The sequence below is a fragment of the Ochotona princeps genome, chromosome Y (genome assembly GCF_030435755.1).
Source record: "Ochotona princeps isolate mOchPri1 chromosome Y, mOchPri1.hap1, whole genome shotgun sequence".
NCBI classification, from domain to species: Eukaryota; Metazoa; Chordata; class Mammalia; order Lagomorpha; family Ochotonidae; genus Ochotona; species Ochotona princeps.
In genome coordinates, this window is record NC_080866.1 from 11,326,703 (window position 1) to 11,342,551 (window position 15,849).

Here is a 15,849-nt window from a genome sequence, read left to right on the forward strand (position 1 = left end):
AATTTTTTCAGATTTATCCCCCTATTTGTATGTCTGAGTAACAGAGCAAAAACCTGTTGGCTCTAAATTTCTTAGTCTTCAAACTAAACCAAAACATGGGTCCTCAAGACCCTGCATACTGCTACACACTCCTAGGGATGAAGCGAGAATCTAACACACGGCAGCCTCTCAAGAAAGCAGACAATTCTGGAGGGATAAATGACTCTATTAAATAAAAATTAACATATAAGGAAGTAGGGGGGATAAAAAGTAAAATAAAAAAGGTGAAATATTCTGTAAGTTGTTGGCCTGATCCTCACTGACAGGGTATCCAAAATGAGATTGAAATAAAGTAAAGCAGAATTAACATGAATAATTGTCAGATGAATGTTGTAATCCTAGATTCAGAATTTTTCTTCAGAAAATCACTATGTTAGGAAAACAGTGGATCATTTTAAATGATATGTTATATGAATACATATAACAGAAGCACAGAAATGTTACAATTTAAAATACTGCATAAATTACATGTACTTATGGTTTTGCCAGGAAAAAAATCTCAATAAAAATTAAATGTTTAAAGTATAAAATATAAATATATAATTAAAAATACATAGATATACTATACAAGATATAACATGTATTATAATATAGTATTTATAATGGTTCCTTTTAAGGCATTGTTCGTATTAAATTGTCAGGATATACTTAAATAGCAGAGTAATGAACTTAATGACTATTTTGGAAGGACAACACTATTGTGATGATAGAGGCGAAAACAGGCTGTGGAGTACAGGTAAGAGGGAAGGTAAATGCTAGAGCCTATGGAACTGCATCACAAAAAAAGATTAAACTGCATTTTTTAAAATTTGTGTATGAAAACAAATCTATCAGGTTGCTTCTCCCAGGAGTGGATATGGTACTGCAATGTGACTATTGGGCTGCCTCTAAACATACGCAAATCACCAGGGACAAACGTGTGTAAAGATGACCACAGTTGGCCCCACTTTGAGAGATGGGAGATCTACTCTGTGTGTTCCTCCAAAGGAAAACCAGAGATGTGCATCTGCAGTCAACCCTGCAGTTGTTCTGTGACCCGCTCAATGCAGACCTGTTCTCCCTGGAGCTGAGCTTCTGTGTGGCACTATTTCACTCTCAAAATATGTGCAACATCCACAGCTACGATAAGCCAAAGGCTGGAATCAGGATTCCATTTGCATTTCTCAGGCAGGTGACAGACATCTAGACTCAGGAGCCACCACCTGCTGCCTCCCAGTTTATGTGTTAATAGATATGTTGAAGCAGGATCAGAGAGAAACTACTATCCCTTCACACAAGGACATCCTCCCTTCCAGTCCAAGTGCATGTCCTCTCTTGTTAATAATTGGTTGTAGGATGTTAATGCACGGTATTACTCTATCCATTATGCTCCACTTGGCATGACTCAACATTGTGTGGGAATATGACAAAGCATCTATAGAAAATGTGAAATGACATATGTATCTCCAGGGCCAGGTCTGGCATCGGTAAAGCATCACCCAGAATCCTAGAATTTCATTTGGGACATGATTGGAGTCTTGGTGCTCCTCTTCTGATCAAGCTTCCTGCTAATGTGACAGAATAGTGGAAGATAGCCAATGTGCTCTGGCACCTACACACCTGCAGGGAACATCATAATGGCCTACTCCTGGCTTTTGTAGCAATTTCGGGCTGAATCAGCAGATGAGAGACCTATTTTCCTCTATCCTACCCCAGACTGTCTATTCCTTCCCACTCTCCCTTTCTCCTTACCTACCTTATTCTTTCTCCTCCCTTTCCAGTCCCTACGTTACTCCTTCTAATAAAAATAAACGGCTTTAAATAATACACAGATTCAAAAATATATGGCAGCATAAAATAAAAAGCTTTCAGCTCCATTCCCAATGACATTATTTTTCTATACTCTTACACAGATATGCCATAATTGGTGCACCTGGTCACCCACTGGCAAACCCTAAAAGAGTGTCCTTCTTTTTGTTGCAATGGATAGGGCTTTTATATGGATATGCATGCACATGGTTGAGTATAGCAAGCAACTTAGCAAGCACTGTATAACACAATTTAGCAAGTTCTCAGAAAAGAGTGATCTCATCACCCACAAACATTGTAATCATCTTAGTTTGAGCACACAGCATGGTATTTATACACACAGAAAACTGCATGAGAATGTGTTTCTCAGGAAGTAAGCATTCTCACAAAGCAAGAAGTTACTGTATTGGGCTAGACCTGATTTGGTAATTACGTAGATTAAAGACAGCTGGAAAATAAATAAATAAATAAATAAATATATATATATATATATATATATATATATATATATATATATATATATATATATATCTTTTTTAAAGATATTTTCATTGGAAAATCAGATATACAGAGAGACGCAGAGACAGGGGAGAAGATCATCGGTTCACTGATTCACTCCCTAAGCAGCTGCAATGTCTGGAGCTAAAGCAACCCGAAGCAAGCAGACAGGAGCTTCTTCCAGGTCTCCCCCATATATGAAGGGTCCCACATCTTTCAAATGCCTTACCATGCTACAAGCAGGGAGCTGGGTGAGAAGCAGGGCCACTAGGATTAGAAATGGTGCCCAAATGGACTCCCAGTGTAGGTCAGAGATGAATTTCTGGTGATTCCCAGCAATAGTAAGCATAAATATTAAGGCAAGAAAAAAAAAAAAACAGGAAAATTAAACCTAATGTACTTGTAAGGCCCCATGATACTTGGAAAAGGGGAGGGAGAACAGAGAAATCTACATCACCCTAGAAGGTGTGAGGCAGACGGGAAATATAACCTATCAGGATCATAACTGGTAACTCATAGAAATAGATTCGAATTAGCATTAGACAATAGTAAATATACAAAGGCATATGGGGGAATCAGGAGTAATCCTAACAACCTCTTAACAGGAGGGCATATGCATAGAGCAGGGGGGACCTCAGAATGGTCAGGCGGACAGGAGGAGGCTTTTATACCAATCCTTAATACTCCCAGATACTCACCAAGGACTACCAGTACCAAGGAGCACCGAGGACTACATCCCTACTGCCAAGGAGACCATGAGGAAATGGAGTGCCTTCAGAGACCAAGAACTCTGAGGTCAACCACCCCCATTTGGATCTACCACATGGGATGGAAGAAGCCCAAGTCCTGCCTTGCAGGATCCAAGGTCATCGGAACAACAACCAGGAACCCTGAGTGGTCCGCAGACACAGAAGAACAGTAAACTTTCTTCGGGACGAGGGAGAGGAGCTTTCTCTGGTCCTTGCCTGCTTCCAACTTTGGGTCCCCACCCTCTCTCGTAATAACCATCAGGAGGGCTCCAGAAACCACTCAAAACAAACACACAAACAAACCAACAAACCAAACTAGAATAGATAGACAGAGAACAACAAGGAAAGCTTAGAAACAGACAGGAAATGGTTAGCATGGATGCACTTATAACTCACTGTGTGGGACACAAAGTTTAGTTACTCCTCACTAGGGTATGGAACATTTCTCTGCACACCCCTGCTAAACATGCTCACCTAAACTGTTGAAATATATCCAGTTAGAATTATAGAGTTAGACCACCTGAAAAACAGCCAGGTTCAGCGAAAACATGCTTCAATGCTATAAACTGCTAAAGACTAAAATGAAAATAGGCATGAGACAGCTGAATAGCCATCTAAGCCATTTTAAGGTGTATAGAACACGGTTGAATGTAAACCAAAATTGAAATGTCTATGAAGAAGTCACAGGATGTGGTTGAGAACCTGCATTTTCCTATTAACATATTGATTAACCAATACCATGTCAATTAATGCCATAATGTTGTAAATGATTGGAAATATTATGTTGTGGCTTTTAATTGATTGGGATGATACCCTGCTGGCTCTACCTTCAGACCAGAGATGGTCTCACCAAGAAACCATTGAACTTACCAGGACAATAAGATGCTGCAATTTATGATTGGTCAAAACTTCCAATGAAAGAATCTCAATTGAATTTGAACTATGGAAATGCAACAAGGTGGAGCAATCCACCATGGGGGGGAGGGTTTGGGGAGGGGCAGGGAAAAATCCCAGTGCATAAAAAAAAATGTATCACATAATGCAATGTAATTAATTTAAAAAAAAAGAAAATGAAATAAAAATATGTTTTTTAAAAAATTAGCATTTGTTATATTTCTCTATGCTCATTGTGACATTTAATACATCTCTTGAATTTACTTGTTCTCTTCCGCTGAACACTTTTGTGGTTATTCAAGGCAAAGACATTCAAATTTGTATCTTTCTCTAAGTTGACGTTATTTTTTTCTGTCACTAATACTTTATCTTCCCCTTCAGCTATAGCCTCAAGTATTAAATATATGTATTTCCTGTTTTGATTCTGTACTGGAAAGTTCTCCCTTATTCTGCTTCACTGTTTTCTCATTTTTCTCCTAGCAATACAATTTCCTTTCTTTATCATTTTCATTTTTAATGAATTGATTCATCAGGGTTAGCAAAGGTACACATTCACTACAACACAGACCTGGCAATGTGATATTAACAACAGAAAATAGACTCTACAACTCACAGGTACAATCATAATGCTATAACTAATGGCTTAGGACTTGAGAATGAGACCAATACCACTGCCAGAGCAATACAAGTGAGAGCTATCACCGCACACTCCTAGGAAGTAACACATGCACAGTCTCCAGAATTCAAGGAAACAAGATACATCTAATCCCAAGGTTCAAAGGGAAAGCCCCTAACTCAGAGCCCTGCCGCCAATAAAATAATTAACACATTGCCCCTAGCCTTTCAGAAAGCAGTACACATGGAGAGGTGCTGAACACCAAAGAATATGCATTAGTTCAGATACTGACATTTCAGAAAATAGCACACATATACACCCTGAACTCCCAGGAACCATCACACACATAGACACTGGCACACCCAGAAACAGCCCACATGTGTTTCAGCATACCCAGGACACAATACACAACATGGGTTTTGACTTTTCAGGACACAGTTGCTTCTGCCTGGAGTTGAGCTATTGAAAACAAGTCTGGCTTTGGTTCCAGAAAGGCCCAGCATAAATGCAGCATTCTGAAGTTGAAGCTTGACTTGAGCTTGACTCTTGGAGGTCTTACTATTCCCTGAGTAGGACACAGATGTGCTGTGCATAGGGCCAGGACTTGGGTGCGAGTAAACTCAGCTCCACCCAAACCAACAGGACCCAAGGCTGAGGTAACCATGACTGATAGTCGTGGCTCCTTCCTCTGCCGTGCACCATCAGTTCCTAGATTGCCAACCAGCACTATTGCTTTCATCATAGCATCATCAGAAAGCAGTACCATACAGAATATTCACACTTCATACTGGCATTTTCTGTAATCCCAGACGTGTCACAGGAGGGGACAACAATGGTTAACAGCACTTGGGAGAGCAGGAATAATAGACCAGAGCCCAGGCCGTGACATTGTAGTGTGACCCCTTTCTCCTTAGCCTGTGCCACAGGCCCCTTCACCCTGAGCACCTACCAATCTCCTCAGGGTGATAGAGTATGGGTCCTTTGCAGTTGAGAGACCATGTCCACTAGCCTGAGAGAGCCCTTTGCCCTCAAGCCTGGTGTGCTGCAATAACCCCCACCCAGCATGTCACCAATCACAGAGTTGTCCTTTGAATAAAGTCCAGGCCAGTCCTAAACTGCCCAACTTGAGAGATCCCAAGCCTCATTCACACAAATGCTTAGCCTCAAATAATGCATACACTTACCCAGGCTTCAGTAACCTCAAAGTCCCAAAGGCACATACTCTTCAGTCAGGCTCATAAGCTTCCCATCTTAGACTCCAACCCTGTTTCACCTGAGACCGCAAACTTTATCCACCTTTGGGGAAGCCCATCATTCTCAGTACAAACCTGAAGATCTGCAAGTTGACATGCTTGGCCCCCTCCTCACCCCCAAGGAGCCCTGAATTCCAGTATTCCATTAACTGCCTGTCTGCCCCACATTCTGGTTTCCATGACGATGCACCTCTCTTTGTTGAGACAGCAGATGTCTAGAGCTGTAGGAATTCAGTGAGAGCAGAGCCTGCCTGTTGATCACTATCCTGCTGGTGCCACAGCCCATGGCTGGGTTCCTGGTTTTCAGACCTAGCTCAGAGCAAGCCCCTGCATCTTCCCTCTCTCAGAATTCTTGCTTGATGACAGACTCAGAGGAGTTGGAGTGGGATACCAGAATCACATGTGTCAAGATTCCTGCCAAAGCAAGCTTGGACACACCCAGCTTCAGCACTGGGAAATCTGGAGGTGAGAGCCTCGGGCACATTGCTGTGTTAGTGAGGTTGGCACAGGAGGTTCAGGACAGATGTTTAGCATTGGCAGAATAGACAACTGTATCGAGACCAGAGGACATGGCTGATACTTTGTTCTTCTGTAGCCACTGTGATTACACAGCAACCTCTCATGTCTTCTAACATTCCAAGATGCCTTCAAAAATGTTTCCATGTAGTTCTCCAAGGAATAGTGTGCAAAGATTGGCAAGTCAGAGCAGACCAACTTTCAAAAATGAAGTGGAAATATAGCATGCAAGTCACACAGACCTATGCAGCATCAGCCCATTGTGCCTGTGTGTTTCCCCTCCCCTTGTCCCACCTGTTCAGGGATGAATATGGACAAGGATGTTTGTGTTCTGACTATGCAGACCTCTCACCTGTACTCAATACTCCCAGTCCATCCTGGGAGTGCTATGAATCGCTTTGCCTAGCACTTCTTCTTCTAGGTGTGTTGCCTAAAGGGAAGATTTTGCTTTAATCTAACTCTGAGAGCCCCCTCAACTGGCTTTCTTATGAGTGCTGGCACTCACAGCCCCTGGACAACACTAATGCTTTTGAGAATAGAGGCCTATAAAGAAAGTGAGGGCCAGGAGAAATAAGCAGCAACTGAAAACCATTCTTGGCATCAAACTCAGCAATATTTGATTAACACCATTTACTATCTTGAAAACAGTGCCTGTCAGAGGCTGACTTATATAAGATCCTAGAACAGTAACTATGCTATTAATCAGACAAAAAGTGGAAAATGTATGAACAGTTGACACTTAACATGAACTAACTAATTCAAGACGGAAATACAACCAAGCTTGTACATAAGTGGTTTGTGTATGTTGTTCAAAGTCAGAGACAGGGAGCGAAAAAGAGACAGAGAGATCTACCCATTTATTCACTCCCTAGTCTGTGCAGATGAACCTGGTCAACATTAGAGACCGGAAGCTTTCATTTGGGTAGAAGAATCCCAAGTATTAGGGCCATTACTTCCTGCTTCCCCAATTGCACCACCAGGTGATGAAGTGAAAATGACAGGTGGAACTGAAACCAGTGCTCAAGAATGGGGTTGCTCATGTTGTAGACTACTCAAACTGCCGCCCAACAATTCATTGGAAGTGTTGACTTTCTTTCTTTCTGATGACTATGCTATTTTTTTTATTAAGTCTCACAGGTTGTTAATGGAATTTTCAGGGTTTTCCATGTGTAAGCTCATGCCAAATGCAAATGTAGAAAACATGTTGCTTCATTTCCAAATTGGAGAAGCTATTTCCTCACCTCATTGTTCTGTCTAGGAAAAGTTTCAGATCAAATATTAGTAGCAAGTATGTAGAAACCATTCCTCGTTTCTGATCTTAGAGAAATTATTTTCAATTTCTAAAAACTAACTATGCAATTAATTACAGATTTTTCCGTATGATTTTTATTTTCTTTTCAAGGAAATTTCTTTCTGTTCCTAAATTGTTCATCAGTTACATTCTGAAAATCAAATTACTTTATTTAATTGAACACAATAGACATAAGTCAGAGTGGAGGTGGAAATGAAGGATTTCTTTTGTTTTTTGGGTCTGTTTTAAAGATAAAAATCTTCAACACATACACATACATCTTAGTGATAGTTAAAAGATATTTTCATGTCACATCTGGATCACAGGTAGAATCCCTACTCTCTGATCCAAAATTCTTTTCTGCTAAGAGTTTGCAAAGTTTTGAAATATTTATCAATGCTTTCTTGTCACCTTCTAGTCAAACCTCATCGCATGACCTGCAAAAAGAAACACACCAGACAGCAGAAGGTGAGTAGCTCTTAAAACCCTTTCACTAAAAGAAAATAATAATAAATCGATAAATAATGATCCTCTTAAGTCCCTCACAGGTAAGAGAAGAAAGGACACCGTATACTATTAACTGTCTTCTTCCTCTCATGATCTTTCGTAATAGCTAACATGATCAGGAACCTTAAACAAGACTTCTTGTGTCGCTACTTCTTGTGTTGTTTTCACGGTATTTCAGACTTTGTAAGGTTTATCATCAACACACACAGTTAAACCTTCCAACAACCCTATGAATCAGTTACTGAAATACACTCCTTTAAATGTTGAGGAATGTGAGGTATAGTACTGTTAAGTGTTTGAGATAAGAGTGGGTGTCCACACCTTCATAGGGACTTTATTTAGAGCAGAGAAAGTCTGCAAGGGCCTAGTGGCTAAATCCTCACCTTGCACACTCCGAGGTCCCATGTGGAAGCCAGTTCATTTCCCAGCTGTTCCACTTCCCATCCAGTTCCCTGCTGATGGCCTGGGAAAGCAGTGTAGGATGGCCCAAAGCCTTACGACCATGGCACCACGTGGGAGACCTGGAGGAGGCTCCTGGTTCTGGGCTTCAGATCAGCCTGGCTCTGGCTCTAGCCATCACTTGGGAATGATCCAGTGGACTGATAATAGTTGTCTCTCTTTCCCTCTGGAAATGTTCCTTACGAATTAACATGAAATCTTACTGGAGAGAGAGAGAGAGAACCTCCAAGCCTGAAGACTCCAGGCTTTAATGCTGAGAATGTATCAAACAGGCAGTAACTTAAACTTCCCTCTGTGTTCACTCATACATTAAACAGAATTGTATCTTGAACTCATGTCCTCATTCTTGTAGGATAAAACAACATCCTCTTTCTGTGGGTACTGAGTACGCAGTCCTTCCAATGTTTGCAATTATTTTTGTTTCCTGTTGCTTCGACAATACAACGTGACTTTTGAGTGTCCAGTTGATTACAAATATTTCTCCAAAATTTTGGCAGAGTTTGGGTCATGAAGAACTTCCCCAAATTTTCTGGAAAATTCATTCAACATTTTCTGATAAAACAGAAAAGCAAGTCCAAGGAATTCTAAAGATATATATATCTTATACATATCTGCTATATGTATCATATATATGATATATGTATGTATGACTTGGGTTTCAGCTATAAAAACATGGTAAACTGGTCGTAGCACTATAGATATTACTAAATCAAATTAATGAGTATGTAATATCTCAAAATGAACTTTAGCTATATGTATGCCAATTTACAGGTCAACAAGAGTAGCTGTGGAGAAGTATCTAACAGTACATCTGGGTTCAAGCCAATTGATATAGGCACCAGCTCATCCAATCCCCAAATCAATTAAGCTCAGGATATTGTCCTTTTCAGCTTTTATCACCATCTTAATTTTTTTTCTAACCTCATGTATGCCAGCAAATTCTCCAGTTGTATTTCATCCTGTCTGTGCTTTCCTATATTTTCCCTTCACGGTCCACAGGTTGATAAGACATACTTTCCTAAAGAAGCCCTACCAACCTGCTTTCACAAATATTGTCCTCCAGATTATCTTTCTAAATGTTCTCCCCTTTTCCACTTTCATTTGTGCAGAGGAAATTGAAAACCATCTAGAGAGAAACAGCCTCAAATGATGTGATCTGTCCCCAAATACACTAGAAACATAGACACTGCTTTTCCCTTCAGTATTCAATCACCTCATATGTTCGCATGTTTGCTGATACTTTAAAGAATGCCATGTACCTGAAAACACTTTGCAATCCCAAAGGACAAATGCACTGAACAATGAGTTTAAAAAAATGTTACTTTCTCATTAAAGGGAAAGTCCAGCGGGCCTTTACATAATGAAATCAGTACGAAGGAATCATCAGGAACTGCAAATTTACTAAACACCACTGGCTCAAAGAAGGGCCGGAAAGCAGTGTTCCATCCTAAGGAATCAAACAGCTCAGGACAGCACTCTACACAAAAACTTGGTAAGAAAATAATTTCAGGAGCTGTCTCTCTAGGCCCACTAGGAAGCCCAAGGAAGGTGAAGCTTGATGAGGATGGTCAAGCTGTGAGGGATGCAATTGCATGCTTGGGTCACACTCAACACAAAATAAATAGAGCCTCTAGAAACATGATTACATTTTAAGCTCTTTAGGGAATATCTAAAAAAAAAAAAAAAATAGTGGGATCAGGTTACTTAGCCTATATGCAGACACTTCATGGAGAGGAAGTCAGTTGTCCTAGGAGTGAAGATACTAGTTAATATGCCTGTTTCCCATGGCAGAGTGCCTGGGTTCCAGAACTGACCCTATCTCTGACTCTAGGAAATTGTTGATATACAACTTAGTAACACTTGGTGAGGAGATAAGTGATTGAGGTCTTACAACCCCCTGGGAAAACTGAATAAAGCTTTCTGATCTGAGACTGATTTGGGTGCTATCCAGGTTACTCAAAAAGTGAACCCACCCACCTCTCTCTGCCTTCTGTATACTCTGATTCTCTCAACTGCTGTGTCAATCTCTAGATGTGTCTTTCTTTGCTGTTTAAATAAACAGATATTCAAACTTCAGGGGAAATGAATTAAAACCAGAGATTGGAATGAAAAACAAATGTCCATGCAGTTTTTCCTTGTCTTGGAAGCCCTTTATTTTATTTGAAACATTAAACCCAAAAGAACTGATAACTTCACTGACTTAGTCTCTCCATCTCAGAACTCAGAAGAAAGGATGAGAATGAAGAATTTCAGATGTACAACTTGAAAGGAAGAAAGAGTCAGACATACAAAGAGTTCAGTGAGACTGAGGATGATGACTACCTGTGTAAGTGACCCTTTGGCACATCCACAAAGAAAAATCCCATAGTCTGAATTGAAATTCCACTTGTAATTTGGTCTTACATCATTCTGTCTTCTGGTAACTTGGGGTGCAAGACTGAGACTGAGTGATGTGAACACTTGACTGCTTCTGATACTCTCTATAGCCAGCAACGTTTGGTATATGTTCCTCATCCCTTCCACTCTCATCTCCAGATTGTGAGAAGTGTCAGATCTGCTTCCTGAAGAGCTGTGCTGCTCATGGACCCCCCGTGTTTCTAAAGGACAATCCAGTGGAAAAGGGACATCCTAGTCGTGCTCTCCTCAGTGTGCCCACTGGACTTCGAGTTGGCCCATCGAGCATTCCGGAAGCTGGGCTTGGAGTATTTAATGAAGCATCTGATCTGCCTTTGGGGCTGCACTTTGGTCCTTTTGAGGGCAAGATCACAGAAGTGGAAGAGGAAGCTGACAGTGGGTACAGCTGGCAGGTAAGAAGCACATCCCTTTCCAGTCTGATGGCTTTTCTCCTGCCTAGCATGAGACTGGTTCATGTGTCCTTCTACACATTATGGCATGAGTTGAGCCAACATGATCAGCCAGGCTGTAAAGATTAGCATAGGGCTCGGCGTCGTGGCCTTGTGGCTAAAGTCCTCACTTTGAACCTGCTGGGATCAAAACTGGGCACTCTTTCTAATACCAGCAGTTCCACTTGCCATCCAGCTCCCTGTTTGTGGCCTAGGATAGCAGTTGAGGACAGCCCACGCCTTGGCACCCTGCATCTGCATGGGAGACCCCAAAGAGTTTCCTGGTTCCCAGCTTCGGATCGGCACAGTACCGGCTGCTGTGGTTAGTTGGGGGAGTGGCTCATCAGATGGTAGACCTTCCAATCTCTCTCTCTGTCTCCTCTTCTGTACATCTGACTTTGTAATAAAAATAAATAATTCCAAAAAATAAATAAATATTAGCCTAGAGAAAATCACTGGGCTGTTAAAAATAAAGCAGTGGCAATCTCCTCTATGGGCTTCTACTGTAGGGAAATAAACCAGAATAAATGTGTACCAACACTATGTAAAGTCTCAACATGTGTCGGAGTCATGTAATGTCACAGAACATGAGGATAGAGTTGTTAATAATTCTGCTGAACTACACCCATTTCAGAAACGTATTAACCTATTTTTTTGAAACTCAGATAGCCAAGGGCAGGAACAGCTATGAGTACGTGGATGGAAAGGATACTTCTTTGTCCAACTGGATGAGGTAAGAGCCATGGCATGTTACAACTATACAGGATATTTCTCTCCAAGACAAGATCTCTTTCCTTTCTCCTTTACTTTCCTCCGTGACTTTTGCATCATATGTCCTCTTTCATGTTTATTCTAATGACCTGTGAATGTCATGACCTGTTTCTAAAAGCATATTCTATATAAATACTATTTCTTTTTTTTTTTATTCATTAATTACATTGCATTATGTGACACAGTTTCATAGGTACTTGGATTCTCCCCTCTCCTCCCCAAACCCTCCCACCATAGTGGATTCCTCCACATTTTGCATAACCACAGTTCAAGTTCAGTTGAGATTCCTCCATTGCAAGCATATACCAAACATAGAAACCCGCATCTTATTGTACAGCCAAGTTCAACGGCTTCTTAGGCATACCCTCTCTGGACGGCAGGCAGAGCCAGCAGAGTATCATCCCAATCAATTAAAAGCCAGGGAACTTGAGCATTTTTTCGTATGTTTATTTGCCATTTGGGTTTGTTCTTTTGTGAAGTGTCTGCCCATTTCCCATGCCCATTTCTTGAGTGGCTTGTTTGTTTTGACATTTTGGTTGTTTTGTAGCTCTTTGTATATTCTATCACCTATGTAGTGCGTGAATATCTTCTCCCATTCTGTGGGTTACTTTGTTACTTTGTTGATTATTTCCCTGGCTGTACAGAAGCTTCTTAGTTTGATGAAATCCCATTTGTTTATTCTGGTCTTGATTGCTATTGCCTTTGGTGTCCTTTTTAGGAAGTATGGATCTACCCCCAGATCTTGCAGAGTATTTCCAACCTTTTCTTCCAAAGGTTTGAAGGTTTCTTGATGTAGGTTTAGATCTGTTATCCATTTAGATTTGATCTTAGTGTATGGTGAGAGTGTACAGTGAGAGCTTGATTTGTGTCCCATTTGGATTCCTCTGATTGCTTTTTCTTGTCTTATGGCCTCAGCGAGTACCTCTAGGACTATGTTGAATAGTATTGGAGGAAGTGGACATCCCTGTCTTGTTCCAGATCTCAATGGGAAGGGTTCCAGTGTTTCTCCATTCAGTATGATGCTGGCGTTGGGTTTTTCATATATCGCTTTGATTATGTTGTGGTTTATTCCATCAATGCCTACCTTGGTTAGGGTTTTTAGCAGGAAGTGGTGTTGGATTATGTCAAAAGCTTTTTCTGCGTCTATTGATACGATCATGTGATTTTTGTTTTTCAGCTTTTGGATGTGGTGTATCACATATATGGATTTCCAGACGTTGAACCATTCCTGCATTCCAGGGATGAATCCTACCTAATCTGAATGAATGATCTGTCCGATGTGTTTTTGAATTCTATTTTCTAGGGTTTTGTTGAGAATCTTAGCATCAATATTCATCAAAGAGATAGGTCTGTAGTTGTCTTTCTCTGTTGGTTTTCTGTCTGGTTTTCGGATTAAGGTAATGTTGACTTCATAGAACGAGTTTGTCAGGGTTGCTTCCTTTTCTATTGTTTTGAAGAGTTTGTAGAGGATTGGGGTTAGTTGTGTTCGGAATGTTTTGTAGAATTCTGTAGCGTTTTCGTCAGGCCCGGCTTTTCTTTGATGGGAGATCTTTAATCACTGATTCAATCTCTGCTTCAGTTATGGGTTTGTTCAGTTCGTTCGCTGCCTCTGGACTAAGTTTTGGCAGGTGGTGTGAGCCTAAGAACTTTTCCATTTCTTGTTGGTCTTCTGATTTGTTGGAGTACAGCGCTTTGTAGTAATTTCTAATTATGTCCTTAATGGCTGCGGTGTCTGTTGTTATGTTGCCTTTTTCATCTTTGATGCTGTTAATTCTTGCTTTCTTACCATAACATAAATCACTATGCTTAATAAACAGAACACAAAGATGGGCCTTGAGGAATCTAGATCAACTGGGGCCATTAGACTCACTCTTTCTCTAATTAGCATTGATTAAGCCCTTCCAGTGTCAAAAATTTCCTAAATACATGGAGATTCCATGAAATTGGTGCCTGGCAGTAATGTTTCTTAGTCTTTTGACAATTATACACTGTCAGAACAACTTCAGACATAAGACCTTCAATCGATGAGACAGTGAAAGATAAAAAAAAAAAAAAAAAGAGTAAACAGCTGGGTTCTGGGGACAGGCATTGACAAGCAGTGGGCTAAGGCAGTGACTGTGAAGCCTGCATCCCAAGTACTGGTTGCTCTACTGCCAAACCAGTGGCTTCCCCATGCATCCAGGGAAGTTTTGGAGAATGTCCTCAATCTTTGACCTCTGTGCCCACGTGGAAGACCTGGTTGAAGCTCCTGCCTGCCACTGTGTCCTTTCTGTGTCCCCATTCCACCCGTTCTCCTGGCATCTCTGTCTTTTTCCCCTTGTCCTCTTTGCTTCTCTGCCTCTCAAATAAAAATAAAACACTAAACTTTATCAATTAAGCAAAACAAAACCAAACCTGGGATGTGGATGAGAGAAGGAAGCTGTATCTGGACAAAGGTTTCTGTGAGCAGTTCTGTGAGAGGATAAGAAACAATGAAGACTCATCTACATTTCTGGATCTGGATCTTGGACTCCCAAGATCCAGGAGAAAGATCCAAGAGAAAGGACTCCAAAGGATTGCCTTTGGGAAAGCTGAGGTGTGGAGCATGTGTGGAAAGCTAGATGTAAGGAGTGTGTCCACTCATCCAATTCTGTAGCAGAAAACTGAATGAAATTTGGAGTTTAGGGAAACTCTGTGTGCTTCATGGCAGTCAAGGTGGGAGTAAGGTGGGCTTGAGTTTTGAGGATGACTAGTGAGGAAGGAAGGAAGAAAGCATACTTATCACAATGAACACTGTATCTACAACTTGTACCTGGGAGTTCACTGATCTCATGAGAGAGGTGTATGTTTTCTGGGAGAGCTCTTGCAGAATTGGGATTCAAGCAGGGTGGAGGCTATTACAGAACACACGAGATTTGAACGTGACAGAGCATTCAAACTCAGCATTTATCTCCACCCCAGATATGTGAACTGTGCCCGCAATGATGAGGAGCAGAATTTGGTGGCCTTCCAGTACCACAGGCAGATATTTTACTGCACCTGCCAGGTCATCAAACCAGGCTGTGAGCTGCTAATATGGTATGGGGATGAGTATGGCCAGAAGCTGGGTATCAAGGGAAGCAACGAGAAGAAAAAGAAGGGAAGAAAAAGGAAGAGCTCACAACAGTGAGAGGTAAGTAGCACTGTTGTGTTGAAATAAGCAAAGGAGTCCCCTTGGGAATATTTGTGATTCAACTCTAAGGAGTCAAATGTATTGTAAGTGCTGCCAAAGTTCAATTCAAATGTGATTTCCATTTAGCAAAAACAAAGACTTACTTATCAAATAAAAGGAAGAGTTATAAGAGACTCAAGCACAGAGATAGAGAGAGATAGAAAGGAGAGATCACCACCTACTGTTTTATTCCCCAAAAGCTGCACTAGGGCATAGTATGGCATCCTATGGCTAAAGTCCTCACCTTGGACATGCTGGGATCCCATATGGACACCGGTTCATGTCCTGACTGCTCCAAATCCCTTCCAGAATCCTGTTTGTGGTCTGGGAAAGCACGTGAGGATGGCTTCAAGCCTTGGGATACTACACACACATGGGGGACCCTGGAAGAAGTTCCTGGCTCAAGACTTTGAATGGACACATCTCTGGTTATTG

The 15,849-nt window shown here is 41.1% G+C and overlaps 1 protein-coding gene across 1 annotated transcript; it reads left to right on the plus strand.

The window, feature by feature from the left end:
* Positions 1 to 9,972: 9,972 nt before the first annotated feature.
* Positions 9,973 to 15,312, plus strand: LOC131478793 (histone-lysine N-methyltransferase PRDM7-like; the record flags this gene model as incomplete). The annotated part of the gene is made up of 5 exons (XM_058659374.1): positions 9,973 to 10,102; positions 10,829 to 10,936; positions 11,146 to 11,417; positions 12,119 to 12,186; positions 15,165 to 15,312. Coding segments are annotated over 5 exons (726 nt in total), but the record flags the coding sequence as incomplete, so codon positions are not given.
* Between the last annotated feature and the right edge of the window lie 537 nt (positions 15,313 to 15,849).